This window comes from Rhodnius prolixus, unplaced genomic scaffold (assembly GCF_049639745.1).
Source record: "Rhodnius prolixus isolate KJV_2025 unplaced genomic scaffold, Rpr scaffold_10, whole genome shotgun sequence".
Taxonomy (NCBI): Eukaryota; Metazoa; Arthropoda; class Insecta; order Hemiptera; family Reduviidae; genus Rhodnius; species Rhodnius prolixus.
Genome location: NW_027411615.1, coordinates 24,751,247 through 24,767,373, shown reverse-complemented (window position 1 = coordinate 24,767,373; position 16,127 = coordinate 24,751,247). Strand labels below are relative to the sequence as shown.

Below are 16,127 nucleotides of genomic sequence, written 5' to 3'. Positions count from 1 at the left end.
TTGCAGGAATTTTGATCAGGGAAATTTTGCCCAAGAAGATAGCCAACGGTATGAAGACCGGTACGGTCGTCAAACAATAATTAAAGATGTTGCAGTGGTAATCAAAAGTTATAGTAGAAAAGCTATCTCAAATGTTTCGGGGAATCGAAAGCAAATAGACGATTACCATATTGTTGCTGAAGGTCTAAAGCGCAAAGGAAACGAGGAAATTTGAAAAAAAGCGAAATTTTATATTTTCTCATCAGGTAAAGATCATTTGCCAGCCAGAAGCTACATGTGAAACTAACCAGTAGATTTTAGAAATGGATTTCGTCGAATTTTTACTAATCCGTAAAACCTGTGAAAAACTAAAAAAAAATATTTTCTTGAGCAACAAAGTCTATTAATGTTTACTGAATCCAAGTAAATTTTTCGCGGATAAGGGAAAGTATTGTGGTAACAACTGATTTAAGAGAGAATCGTCTAACGAATTATAAATCAAAAATTATGAGTTATCAAACAAATAGGGCAACCCTCTAACCCAGGAAAGCACTCTAACCCAGGAAAGCATCCTTCTCAGCACAGCAATTCACCATTCGTCATATTGTTTTGCCTTCTCTTTTTTTTTTAAGATAAGCCTTTCTTTTAATATTTTTCTTAATTTTATTTTATGCCACCATAATTATGCGGCAAACTTAGAACATTTGTTTGTTTAAAGAAATTTACTTAAATTTCCAGTTTTCAAAAATACTAGGGGTGCTTTTTAAGACAAAACAAAAAGTATTAGAGCAGAAAGCTGAGCTATTAACTGAATCTTAGCTATTAAATTGAACTTAATAAAGTAAATTACTATTGAACCAAAATGCTATAATAGCAGCTAAGTTTTATGTTGTTTATGAGCCAACTGATTACTGAATAATTATCTAATTAATAAGTTAAATCGACGCTATCTATCCTTATATTGATGCAAATTGATTGATTTATATACATCAATTTTAGCAATTTTTAAAAAATATGTAAATGAAAAAATTCATCGAATATATTTCCTACAAATTTTGATAATTTAAATCGTTATCAAATTAATTTACTAAAAACAGTGCAGAATTTAATTGTAATAGACATCTAAGCATAACTTAGCACAATAAAATTTTAGTAAATCATAAAAACATTTTTTGCATCAAGAAGATGAGTTCTAAATGACATAAAACTAAGTTATTTCAAGATTTTTATGAAATACTTAAAACAAAGAATAATTACTTTTCTTCTAATTTTAAACTTCTTTTTTAATTTTTACGCAGTTTTTTCCGAAACAATTAAAATCTTTTAACCTTGTAAATGTTTTTCGTACAAATTATATAGAAAATAATTGGGTGAACAAATGGGTTGACAATTAGTTGGGAAAAAACAAAATTTAATGACTATAAATAAATTGAACTGTAATTCCCTTCATAAATGTTTAGCCATCAAAGCTGCAGTAGCTAAATAAGCTAATTGATCTTATAAATTTTTGAAATTGAGTTATAAACCGAAATACATGTTCTTCTGTTCTCTCATGCGATAACAAAATTTTTTCGCGTACGTTCTGGTATGTGTAAGTTTGCGGTATGTCTGCACCGCTAGAACAGAAAGTCTAGAAAACAAAATTCTCTGTAAACTCAAGCTGCTTGAAACATGGCTCGAAGAAATATATTAACGAGAAATTAAATTTTACCGAATCAATTTACTGATCTTTATTTTTTCAAACCTAGAACAATGTACGAAAGCCCATCGATTTAATTGATAAATATTCCAAGAAAATTAATCTTTAGGGTTATTTCATTTAAGCTTCACTTTAAAGTGGCTCTTCAGAATACAATGGCGGGCCACCAAAAAATAAAAAAGAATTTTAAAATTCCGGAACAATTTTAATGATCAGCTATCGCACCTTCACAGAAAAGTTTTGGATTTTTTTATATTCAATATACATTGAAGCGATTCATCATCTTTCATTTACATAAATTATAGACCATGTTTAATTCAACAGAAAGGTGAGTCAGTCAAACATTTTTATGATTATAGAAGGGAGGTATAAAATACCTTTAGGTTTTTGGGTTTTCTTTATACTAGGTCTGTTAGTAACTCACTAGTGTAATCATAATTTGAAAAGTTTTTATAGAAAAAGTTATTTTAAGTGGTTCCCGGCTTTTGAGTCCACGGCGTAGGCTGAGCAAGTTCTGTGCTGCGAGAGAAATAATTATTTATTATCTACTCAAATTTAGCTAAATTAATTAGAAAGAAAATAATTAAAACTAGATTCTCCTTTTCATGGGCTTAAACAAATAAACTTTATAAGTCTGTATTTAAAGTTTATTATTTATTTTTATGAAGGAAACTATTTAGTACGAATTAAAAAAAAAATTAATTGATTTTTTTTCAAAAAATACAAGAATATTGAAACATTTAAATATTTAGCCACATTTACAGAAAAAATTTTTTATATCAATTATCAACACATTTAGAATTAATTTCTACGTCGTAATTGTTTTGGAATATGGAATTCATGCATCTATCTAGGATGATTTTGTTTTAAGGATAAAAATAAACATTTACCCACTCAAAACTGAAGCATTTAAGAAAAATAAATTGTTTGCGAATATTATTATTAATTAATTTACAAGCAGTAATCAAACACTACCATCGTAAAAAAAAAAATAGTTAAAACTAATTAAAATACTACACAAAAAAATAATTATTGGAGACTAATATAATACTTGTCTCTTAAAAAAAAAAAAAGAAAAAAGAAAAAAATCCAATTTTTTATAAATACAGTTTTAGTTGAAAGTAAAATCCTAAATTGAAATATGGGGAATTATCATGCATTAAAAAAATTCTTGCATGCATCTTTGAGCAAGCTGAATAACAATTTTAATAAATCAAATTTAAATTCTTTTACTCATTTTTAAAATAATTGAACATTATTCAATTCTGAGCTCTATCAACTAAGCAAAGCATAAAAACTACTTTCCATTTAATTTATATATAGTTTACTTTTTAAAAAGAACTGAACAAAAAAATAAATGAAATATTTAAAGCGTGTGTCAAATATAGTTACAGAGTTAATCTTTCGATATTCTCTTAAGATTTAAACAAGGAATCTATAAGTATGTACAAGATAATTAATTAATCCAAAAGTTAAGATATAAAGTATTTCTGTTTTTTATATTTTTAATAAATTATTCTCAGAATACATAAGTTAGTGTTAATTTATTTACACTGCTGGTGAGGAACTTACTGACACTTGCGAACCACACTTGTAATACTTGACATGCCATCATATTTTACTAAATAGAACACATAGTCAAACATTAAACATACATTTATGTACATTTCACTAATGTTCGTCCATTCTACAGATTAGAAGAAGAAAGTAATAAATCGTAAATTTTCTGTAAAATGGAGAACATATGAATACATGCATTAAAATAATAAAAACAAGATTAGACGAAAACAATGAGTAAACTGTTCCAGGATAGATAAAATCAAAGTTTGAAGCCAAATATTTCAGAAGTTAGTTAGGCCATTAAATTTGAGAAATAACAATTAATTTTAATAATGAATCTTTTAGATTAATTGGAAGGACTAATCAAAACCTGCAAGAAACAAGTCTTTTTCCTTACATCACTGAAAGATTCTTTTTAAGCTTCAATTTGCGCCGGGTGGATTAAATACATCGCTAGATTTTTCGAAATATGCACTTACTTTGTGCAATACTTAAAAAATTATTTGAAAGATGTTTGAAGCATACAGAAAAAGATCTGATCAATAAAAGAGAACAGTTTGGCATTTAAACAATGAAGTAGTGTACTATTATTGTTAGCCAAACCTGCGTGGGGCCTAATCCCTAATTGGGAGAATTAGGATCTTCCAATCTCTCGGCTTATTCCTTTAAATACCAAACCTAGCAGTGTAAAACAGGACCTTCGGGTCCTTCCAGGCACTTACAATTTCTAACTACTCTGCCACTCTGTCAGAAATTACTTTGTGACTGCAGCAGATAGCTTGATATATGTATATATATATATATATATATTATATGTCACTATCGACCCAACTCGCACGTTATCTTATTCCCTTCGGCGTTTCCAGGTCTTAGAAGAACATATTAATACATAGCATTCCTTCTCAAAGCAAAGCTATTGAGTTCTTCTCCAACTTAACCGTCGAAATTGGAACACCAGCACAGATTGATTAAAACTTTAAGCGCACCTTGACAAAAAAATATTTTCTTTTATAGTCTCACTGTCACTTCTCAGGCAGCAGCCTGATGATCTCAATGACAGCAATTCCAAGCTATCGATTTTCTTTAATTTAAATCTCTTTAGGGGAGACACTACTAGTTCTTATCATGTACTGCCGCGAATAAAAATATCAAATATACAATAAATGCAGACGTTGAATTAGTCAGAGAGATTTAAAAAAAAACTATTTGTTATAAAGAAAATTATTATTTATTAATTAAAATGTCAGCATATAACAAATTATTTTACTCTGATTTTTGCAGCTTTACAGACTAGAAGCATAAATTATCCCCTTCAAAATTGGGAGCATTTCCTCCTTTGCATTGGAATTGCAATTTCAGTGACAGGTTTCAAAACAACCGATAATTTTTTCCGTTAAGAATCATTTCACTTATAAGTCTTTTATTTCTACTAAAATTTAATGGCTAATCTTACTGATATCTTGACTTATGACAAGAACCCTTCATAAATTTGATATCTAATTGTTTAAAACAAAAAATAAGAGTAAAACAATATCTTTTATTAAATACTATTCTTAATAGCAAAATTAACGCAAGCATTTAATTTTTTCTCTGTTTTATATACAAAAATAAACAAAATTCTTGTTAGAACTCTGAATGCTTCGTTACTTTAAAGTACAAAAAATGTTACAAATACGATAAAAGCCATATGCCTTATAAATGAAATATATTTTATAAGATTCATATGTTCACTTTATGCAGATACAATATACAAGAAAAGGAAGGTAATATATATGTAATACCAGGTAAAAAAAAAATGGAAAGGGCAGGAGAGATTTAGATAAATTAAAAATATTTGAATACAAAAATAAATGAAAGTATTTGAATCATACCTCCATGTTGTCCACTGTTTCTACTTTGCCTTCCTGCCGCTTGTTCTATTATGTTGTTAAGTACCATCACATCTGCAAAATATGCAAGAATTAGAAATCTATGTCATTTGCTATATTAAAAATTCAAAATAAAAACTGAATAGAATCATTTTTTAATAAATCAAGCCTTCAGTTCTGAATGACTTTAAAATAAGAACTTAGCAGTATAAAAATTTGAAAGAAAATTATTGAAGAAAATAATCACTTATTTGTCGCTTCATCAATCAAGATTGAATTAGTATCTTACATTCGAATAAAAAAAGAAAGCATCTTGAGGGAAAGAATTCACTGCATCAATATAATAATCGTGATTTACTAAGAAGCAGCCTAGCCTGGTGAGACCTAGCGACAAGATGCTATTATATTTTATTCCCGCAACCTACATTATAAGTTTATGTAGAGGAACAGTTTAAGCAGATGGCAACTAGTCATCTCTCTTAAGTCTAACCGTTTATTCTTTTTTATTTTAAGTTCAAAAGATGAGGGTAACTTGTAAACGTTAATTCCACTTAAGTATTAGTTACCTTTCATATCTACAACGTTTTGCTGTTGAGCTGGTTCTATAAACTGATTATCTTGATGCTTGTTATTCTTTGGAGGTCCATCTTCTAAATCTGACGTATCCTATAAAAAAAAAGTAATAATTATTTTTTAAAATTTTGTAATAATTCTAAGCTATGTACTGCACTACCAGATGATAGTAAGTGTTAAAGACTTACAAAATCCCTGAGACAATTTTTATCAGAAAGTGGCTGTTGTGTAACAGTTGTAGAACTATTTCTAGACGATCTAAGTGATTTAAGTTTACTTTCTTTCGTTGGCAGACCCCGACCGCCCGCCAGGCCTGATAATAGATCAGCGTGCGATGTATAACTTATACGCGATGCATGACTTGTGTATGATGAATGTCTTGAAGTAAGGCCAGTTGGATACATTGGTACAACCATGGCACCATTTTCTTCGCTCATTGGTGTTACTGCGTTCGAATCGTCTGCATAAGGTAGATGCTCCTGGGGCAAAGAGAATTACTTAAAAACACTGGATTCCCATATATAATTAGAATGTAATAAAACACAAAGGAATTATTTATTTTTCTGAAGAAAATTATATTTCTTTGTGGATGGATAAGATAAGGTTAAAAATTCATAAATCTCATAATCTTTTTTACATCCTTATTTCTGAGTTCGAATCAACGAGGGAGAAGGGCTCTTCTAGATGTGAAAGTGACTATTTATAATGTTTTGATTAAATATAAAAACTTCAACCTACAATTCGTTTCTATAAAAGATTCCTGCGTACTATTATTACTGGGGACGGTCCTTGACCTGCTCAATACGATGATTCGAGGAGGAACTTATCGACCGTCCCAGTTTCGGCTAAAATAAGGAAAAGAAGTCATTAAAGTTGAATATTAAATGATTAACGCTGTTTTCTGCGTTGAAGAAAAACTGCTCGTAAGTCGGAATGCAGTAAAAAGTCTTTAAAGATTTCAAGAATCGTGGGTTTCAGTGATATTGAACGTTGTATTTACCACGCCAATTTTCCCATAAGAAATGAAATCATGCTTTTTTTTAAGAGCTTAAATCTAACAAGTTAAGCTGTCTCAGGTGAAACCAGATAAGCTTACATACTTAATCATAAAAATGTACGAATTCTGGAACTCAAGAGTGCCAGTCTTGAGCATAAGTTATGCTCTAAGTAGTCTTTCTCATTATTCCTTTATAAGTTACCTTAAAAAACTAAAACCAAATTGGTAAGGTGAACAATCACAAACCCTTTTGCAGTTTCACAATTGAGATATGTACGCAATCAAGTATCTTGAGCAGTTGGATAAATAATAAATTTTCGTATGCCTATGATGATTCTGGCAAATATTCTAGCATCTCAAAAACTTAAGTAAAATCTGCAACCCTCGAAAAATCAATATTTTATAGCCCTACACTCAGAAATAAAATAAAGTTAGTTATTAATGAAAGTTATAAAATTAAAGTCTATAACTTCACGAAAACTAACGAACAATTTTGTGTTAATCTTTATAATTAAAGGAACTCTTTTATTGAATTCAATAAAAAGCATATAACTTTCTAATCAAGTGTAAGAAAAATCTATGCGTTTTTTTTTAGATTGAAATAGTAATAAAAGACACAATTATCCCTGTGATATTTGATTCAACAGAGAATCAAGAAAGTGGTAGAATTATATTTTAGAGGCACATTACAGACATTTTTTTAAAAGATATATCGCAGGTTTCATAGGCATAGAGATCGATAATGACTCTAACTGTCATTTAAGAAATAGCTGGAAATTTAAAGAATAAATTCTGAGATAAAAGTAAAGCACATGACTCTAAAAACTTAACCCATTTTCTTTACACGATATTTTCGAGTAGTCATGTTAGAGGTATCCATCTTTAATAGATAAATTTTTACGTGCCGTCAAAAAATTATTTTTTTTTTGACGTTTTTGATTTTTTTTTAGGAAAATAGTACCTGTCCATTCCAGTGTTCTGAGAAAGTGAAAACTGAGGGAATTGAAGTATGAATGGTTAGAATATACCTTTTCAGCAGATTTGGCACCCTTTGACTTCTACCTAATGAAATTTGAGGCTGAAAAGCATAATGTCAAATAGAAAGGTGATAGGAGCCAAAGATGGGAATTATTCACACTTCCTAAATCGCACTGCAGGGATAGAATCTATTCATTAAGAAAACGTGGCAAGTGTGTTGAACAATGAGATTTTGTTTTGGCTTCGACTTTCACCATCCGGCGACATTGTTTCAATCTATGAACATTCACTAATGTCAATAGTGTGACCAAAATTCTAATACACTGAAATCTTCTAGTCCTATAACTATTACAACGTAGGAGTACTCTCTACTCCATCTTTGGAGTCTCACGATCAGCAGCCTTAATAAGCTTACTTTTGTTACTACTCGACTTGCTCGTCCCTTCTAGATACACTGATTCAAGAACAACCGTATGGTTGTTAATGGCAAAAGCTTAAGCTTGAAAAATGATCAAATTCAAAAATCTCATCAAATGAAACGGGTTATTTTATCTATCTCTTATAAGTAAACAATTTTTTGATTCAGCATTTTATTTTCAACAATAGACAAGGGTATACAAAACCCCAAGAAATTAATATTTTTAGAGTAATTACGGAGATCGTAATGGTTTAGAAGTATTGAACATTGCCTCACTAAGAAAATAAACTGAAAAACACGCTCTAAATCAACCAATGTCGATTACACGTATAACTAAAATGTTAACTTAATTACAGAGTGAAATGTGTTTAATATAAACGTGACGCATAGACTTTTGATACACTTTTAGCTGTAATTATAACCTGAAAATAATTCAAAAATAATAAGCAGTTAGAGCAACAGCCAAAGTGCGTAAGTGGAAACTTTAAAGCGTGCTAAAGTATTATTAATAACCAAATTTGGCGCTTGAAACAGCTTTTAAAATTAATAATAATAATAATAATAAAAATATGTAATGCCATTTGGTTTTTCAAAAACTTCTAGATTAGTTTGGTAGAAAAAAGAAATAGTGTACAAAGCCATTAAAAAATATGTTAATGCCTGTGCAAAAGGTATGGAAATGAACAAAAACTTTAATTTATTTATAATTAGGTTTAATGTATAAGAAATTGTCAAGATTTTATAAATATAAACTAAGAATTATTTATCTGGGGAATGTTATTCTATGAAAATGATATTGGTCGTAAAAAAATTAAAATTGCCGAATAATAGAAAAATGTTTAGTAATACTATACGTAGATTAAAAATAAATTGACCATTATAGAAATTCTAAGATAAAAGAAGGTGTTTGTAATAATTGAGATAATAACAAATCGTGGCAGGTTCACACCAGACTTTGGTTTTAATTAGCGCATTATTATAGAATTTAGGGTGCAATTGCTGCACTTTCCTTTATTGAAATATTCTGTTTGGGTTGAAATATTAACCATTTTTAGTGTAAAAGAATTAGTGTCACAGTCATATCACCTATCGTCTACAATAAACTAGAGAAATCCTAAAGTAGAAGCCGCTTTAAAATGCAAAACGTCTTTAAATTCATTGTTTTAAGAAAAAAAAGTATAAATAAAAACATTTTATTTTCAAAGAATTTTCAAGATTTTTAATAGTATTAACATACGCAATAATGGATTACTCTGTATAAAAATATCTTTTCTTCTTTCGGATTATAGTTAGCTCAGCTTTTCTTGGACTTGATTCCAATAATTAATGTCATACTTTTAAAGAGAAAATTTCTTTGAGCTCTCGCCGTCTTTTAGTCTTCAAAAAAGTTTCTTCTTCTTTAAGAAGATGAAACGACAAAACCTGAACAAAATTAGACGACGAGTAAGTAACTCTATTAGCTTAACTAGTTAAGGAACGTAGATTTAATTGAAAAATAGTTATAGAATTATTCAGGATTACATATGTGAAATATTTAAGATAAGAGGCAGATACTTCAAAATTTCCATAAAATAAACAAGAAAACAACTTAATATTAGTTGATAGATCTGAAAACTAACGCTGTTTTATGAAAATATTTAACTTGTCAGAGATTAGATCATCACAGCAGGACTTTGTTTTCTCACATTCAGACCTATTTCGGATTTTTTTCAAGCCTCTGAAAGCGTAGCGGCTTACAACCGGTGTTTCACGTTTCAAACACTGATTTTTTTTTTTTTTACGATCATTTCACAATTCGAAATGTATTAAATATTAACCGAGCAATAAAAAAGACCGGTTCATAAAAAAGCTTAAGAGAATAGGACCTTTACGAGAAAATCGTGAACTTTTTTTTTTAAAGTTATAGCATATTCGCAAAGGAATGTCTAGAGAGGAAAACTGTGTGGCTTTAGATAAAGTGGGAGTGAAGGAAATGAGGAAGAAACTGATCTAGAACTGAGGTACGGCGACTGGAGAGGCAGAAAGAAGTAGAAAAAAGAAACTGTTGGCTCAGAAACCCAAAAGTCAAAAAGTACTGTAACAAATTTAGCCTTAGAAGAACTGACTAAATGAAGAGCACCGAAAGATGGTAGAAAGTGAAAAGAAAAATTTGTAGAAGTGGAACTGTACCATCTCTATCTAATTTAAACTATTCAAACTCCTGGGTATCACTTAAAAATTGAAAATAATCACAATTTAGCAAGGTATCTTTCACAGAACCAGCTGGGTGTGTGAGAAAATTTAGATAGTAGACATTCTAACATGCTAAATAGGCAACAAATACAAACGCTATTAAGAAAATCTCATGAACATCGAAATATTTACTCGCATTTTAACAATAAAAGGTATAAAATAAAAATTTACATGATTTGTTCTTTAGGTAGAGAAAAAAATCAAAAATGTATAATCCAATTTTCGTCAGACAAATAATAATTTTGGCCTATGAAGAGACAATGATAAAATAAATGTCATCAAACCAACTTTTTTAATGTAAAAGTAATAATAGAGATAAGAATAACTGCCAAAACCGTGGCATACATAAACCTAATAGTAAATATAAAAGGCAAAAAGAAAGTAACATTCCTAGACCCAAAATTCTTCCAAGCATGCTTTACAAACCATGTCCAACTTACGAAAAAGATTAATCATTATACTCTCTTCTTATTTTCAGCAACAATTTTTTGAATAAGCAGAAATAGTTTTAAATACGTTTTTTAAACAAGAATTTGAACTTTATGGCAAACGATTCTCTCTGATGAAATGGCTATTTTTGTATGAAATAAAATTTGAGAATAAAATTATTTTGATTATACTCAAAAGATGCTTTCAAAATTTATGTATTTCATTTTGTTAAGAATGTGTAAGAAAAAATTACAATAAGCAATACATTACTCAAAATTAAATAATGGACATGAGTTGTAAATAAAATCGAATACAAGAATAAAACCAAGTGCACATATGGATATTCAGAGAAAAAGCATGCACGGAAGAAAAAACAAAAAAAAAAAAACTTTATGGAGATAAAAAAATAAGATCAAATTAATGAGAAATGGCAATTAAGACATTATTATTAGAACAAAATTATTTTACTTAATCTGTGTTTCCGAAACAAAAGCATTATTTTAGATTTGCTTAAGTGACAATGTTATGTATGTAATGGATGTATTTACAGACCCTATTTCGAAAATAAATTACCTAAAACAAATACAAAACAAAAAATAGAAATCTAACAAACTTTAACTAATGGAACAAACTAATTTTCTGGAATATATTTGAAAAAATAAACAAATTAATTTTAAAAGAAAATTTTATTTGATTATATATATATTAAAATGTAGGTAATTTCAAAAAAAAAAGATAATAATTTGCAAAACTGGGGAAGTAAAACTATTTCACGAGAGTACCTGTGCATCCAGGTATGTAGAAAGAACCAGCGGTTTCCTGTCACCGCCTGGTGGAGCGAATCTCGACCTGTTGTTTCTTATAGTAAACTGGTGTGATCCCCTAGAACCACGACGTAGGTTGAAGGGGGATCCAGGCAAGCTTAGACTGGCCTGAAAACCACACACAACAACCATTCAGTTAACTAAATTTTTTTTTTTTTTTGTTAGATATAATTTCTTTTTACTGCTTTTATGCACCCCAAATTATACAATTTTATTTTTATGAATAATATTAAGTTGACCAAAAAAAGGGGATAGAAAAATGTAACGTTTTTTTGGTTTATAAGCTCCGAAATAAAGGTAAAAACCTTTGGCGAAAGGATCCCCGTAATTATAACTTTTAAGCTGAACGAATTTATTTTTTGTTTAAATGCAATAGATTAAAGAATGAATATGTTGTTAATTATTATTTAATTTTAGCTTTTTTTAAAAAAGTTATAAATCAAATAGAAAATACTACAAATTTTTTTTATAGGTGCATATAGAGCCTAGATAATGTTTGAAACACAACAAAGAAGCAGTGGTAATGTTTCACCATGTAAAAGAGCACACTGATTCATGCAACAATGAAACAAAAAAAAATAAAAACATAAAATGAATGTGATCCTTTCTCCTTTTTTAAATATATCTTTAAATCACCATTCCCTCATAATTTGGAACAATTAAGATAAACGACCTTTAGTAACTTTTTCCTTGAGTAATTTAATTATGAAAAATAATGCAAATTTCATGCTTCAATGGGTTCAATTGGTTAATAATCTTTATTTTTAAAATACTATCAAATACGAATTTATTTATTTTCCATCAAGTCAAACGAAGTTAACCAACCACATAGATCAAACTTACATAAAGCAGGAACACCTCAACACTCAAATATTGCAATAAAATAGAAAAATAGAATTTTTAAGTAATAATAATTACTTTAATAAAAATAAGTATATATAAAATTAATTTGGTAAATTAACTACATCCCAAATAATTAAGAAAAGCTGCCTCAGCGTTATCAGAACAAAAATGAAATAAATAAAAACATTAAATTAAAAGTTAATAAAGCATAATATTTCCCCCCAAAAATAAATATAATAATATTTTTAAATAAAATCATACATAAAATAACCATGTCTTTTTATTAGGAATTACTGATATTTAATGGCCGTAAGACGATTCATTTGTATTCTATTCTATGGTAATTATAATTAATTAAATGCCTAAAAATCGCAGTGAAAATGGAATTTCAAAACATTTAACTTTCAAAAAAAAAAACAATAGAGTAAAATTCATTAAAAACTAAACTTAATGCTTTGAAGTTGGTAAATACAATTTTAATTTCCTTTTACCTTAGTTCTGGCCATGAAATTCGGGTAAAAAACAAAAATATAAAATCTCTAGTTTTAATTTTCACCAAAACAAGAGCCGCTGTAAAATGTTATGTTAAATAATTGCAACTTTATAGCAATTTCTTTTGCGTTTTATTTGAAACGATAGAGAAATCATGAACTTTCATGTGAAAGTCATATCTGTGAAATAGCTTTGGCTTTTTTCTCTCAAGATTCAGTAACCGAATTGCTTTTAATAAACTTTGGGTCTTTTAGACGAAGGAGGGCTTGGACCTTCCTAAAAAGACATTTCCGTGCAATTGTCCTGGTATGAAGATTTCTTTTGTCGCGCTGGACTACCACACATTTTATAAATATACATAAATATTTACTTTGTTGTAAGAGAATGATTATCAAAATTCTTAGATCTGAAGAAAATAGTCATTAAGGGATTAGTTTTTAGAAATCCAACAACATAAAGTACAAATAATAAACAACGGCAACATTAAGCAATTAACAAAAATGCAAATTAAGAAGTGATTGAAAGGGTTAGAAAACAGCACATTTAGAACAAACAATAATTTTTGCCTTATTTTGAAAATAAACACCCTTTTATTAAAGTGTAATATAAAATTTAGACACACAATGAAAACACAAACTCAAAACCTACCTCTGTTTGATTGTCCTGGCAAGCAAAAGGAAACTGGCTTTTAATTCCCATTTTTCTCAGGGGCAGCTGAATACCCAGAAAAAAACAAAAGAATACTGCCTACACTTAAAAAACTAAAAAAGGTTAGAGAAGAAAAAAAGAAACTACGACAAAAAGGATCACCAGGATACAATTAGTGCTTACAAAGAGAATATTGAAGAAGTTACAATTTTTAAAAAAATTAATGATATAATTAGAATAAAACGATATTGAGTTTTCAAAATAGTTTGCACGTTTTTTGTTTTTTGTTTTAAAGAAAATTATTATTTGCTATATTATTAGTTCAACTTAATTATTATTATTTTATTGATCATTATTGATAATTTTTACATTTAAAAAATTTAGCTATTTTGAAATAATTTAATAAATTATATGTTAAATTAATCGGTTCATTATAGCATTGTTAATAGTAAATCGCATTTTACATAATTCGTAATTACATTATGAATAAACTACAAACTTTTTATTTTTACCTCTCACTTTTTGCAAATAAATAAAATGAAGGCGGTGTCTGAAATATTTATAATATAAACACGTTTCTAACTCTTCTGCCCCGGACCTAACGGACATTATTCCTTAAGAAAAAATGGATATTAAAAAATTCATTTAATTGTACAAATGACTGGAACCTCATTTGCCAGCAATATCTGCACCTTGGCGAAGATAAAAGCAATCAAAAGATAAAAACAGTATAAATGTTCGATTACAGTAGCTATAAGTACACAAATTTTCAATTTCTATTTCAAAGGAGTATTCTCTGAATTTTCTGAAACAACAATAATCAAATATTAAGGGACCTATTGAAGATAAGCCTTCCTCCCCCAAATCACAGAAAGGAAGATATCTGACCCAATAACTTAGAATGTTTACTTCCCAATTTCCAATTTAAATCTAGAATTTCTTGGATGCTAATATCAGAGGTATATTACTTCATTTATCTGCCTTCTGTAGAAGGCAGAAGCTTGCTAAAATTAGATCAGCTGATGAAATGAAAAATATATCACAGAGAAAGGTGGACAACTTAATGTAAATTTATAGTTTTCGTGAGAGGCGCACAAATTGCCTAGAAAATATCATTGTTAGTATTGGATTCTCAACAGTGCATAAGGGCAAGTGTTCAGGCAAGAGTAGAAGTAACAAAAAAATGCTGTTGTCATACATTTTTAAATGTAATAACTAAATAAAAGAAATGCTAACAGTTTTTGTTACCATCAAAGTCGCGAAGGTTTATGCAATAATATGAGAGCAAGATTGAAAGTTCTCTGAGGGGCAGTGACCCACTTTTTTTCAGTTTAAAAACAGAAATTTGACAGATACTGCAGCGACCTAAGAGAATCTTCAGATAAAATAAACCATATTATTAAAAACTGCAGTCCTAACAACTTTCGTTGTAATTAAAATTTTAAACAACTGAAAAACCTATGAATGTTACTACGCAAAAAAACCGATAAATTAGAAATATGGAAAGAACAAAGCAATAAACCATTCGGAAAGTTACTGGCTCGCAATGAGAGACACTTGTCCGCTTGTTTTTACGTATTTCAGCATTCAATGAGGCTGAATCATTCCAATGAAACAGACCTCAACAGAGCCCTGCACTAACTTAGTGGGACAATTAGTTCCTTTACCCAATAGGAGTAAATTTACCTGATGCAAATAGCAGGCCTCCGAAGTAAATGAGCACTCTACAGAAAATGCATCCTCTCCATTAACAAAGTTAGAACCTTTTGGAAATCTGCCTCTTCTTTGAAAGGAACCAATTACGACGGTAAAACAGACAGAGAGTATTCACTACAATAACTTTCTAATATTCTAAGATCAGTCTATACTACTAGCTAAGGATAGCATGCACGAAAAAGTCTGCTTTATAATCATCTCAGGTACTAGGCCGAGCTGATATTTTTACACCTTGAGCACCATGTTCTACAAAATAATCCACAATACTAGAAGTAAAAAGCGGGAAGAACAGAAGTAGACTCAATATCTCACCCTGAAGGGCACCACTTTGCACTGACGCCAAATTGTGACCGATTAAACCAGAGTTTGAAATGGTTTTTCTGAGTCAAAAACTCTTTTAAAGTCAACAAAAAGTCCAAACAATCTCATTCCTGTAAGTTTGAGTTAAATACTGATAGAAGATTAATAGAAAACACATCATCCGTACGACCTACCCCGCTACGGTACTCCATCCGCTCTTCAGGTAGAATATTGTGATTATCGTACCATCTATTGACCTAATACACATAATAGCTATACATTATAGTAATAATATATTTTACATAAGTAAAATTTGATGATAGAATTAATTGTTCGGATTAGAATGATAACCACTTTTATGCAGAAGTTATAATTTTATTCTGTACCAAGAAACCGGAATATAATCCGAATTTCATATCTTAATAACAATATAGTAAATATTAACATTTATATATTAAATTCCAATCTACGATAATTTCATTTTGAAAATCTATTTAATTCATTATTTATGTATATGTGTTGTGTATTAACTTGAAACCTATTCTCTCTTTCTATATGACATTACAATCAA

General features: G+C 29.1%; 1 protein-coding gene across 14 annotated transcripts in view; it reads right to left on the bottom strand.

The window, feature by feature from the left end:
* para (sodium voltage-gated channel paralytic) overlaps window positions 1-16,127 on the bottom strand; it is a 156,233-nt gene that overhangs the window by 39,498 nt on the left and 100,608 nt on the right. For 13 of the 14 annotated variants that reach the window (XM_074133156.1, XM_074133154.1, XM_074133152.1 and 10 more), the window contains 4 exons: window positions 11,516-11,665; window positions 5,868-6,158; window positions 5,673-5,772; window positions 5,110-5,181 (listed from right to left, as the gene is read on the bottom strand). In XM_074133156.1, the coding sequence (XP_073989257.1) occupies window positions 5,110-5,181; window positions 5,673-5,772; window positions 5,868-6,158; window positions 11,516-11,665 (613 nt within the window). Of the gene's footprint in view, window positions 1-5,109; window positions 5,182-5,672; window positions 5,773-5,867; window positions 6,159-11,515; window positions 11,666-13,540; window positions 13,607-16,127 lie in introns of all 14 variants that reach the window. The other variant, XM_074133147.1, reaches the window with a different exon arrangement.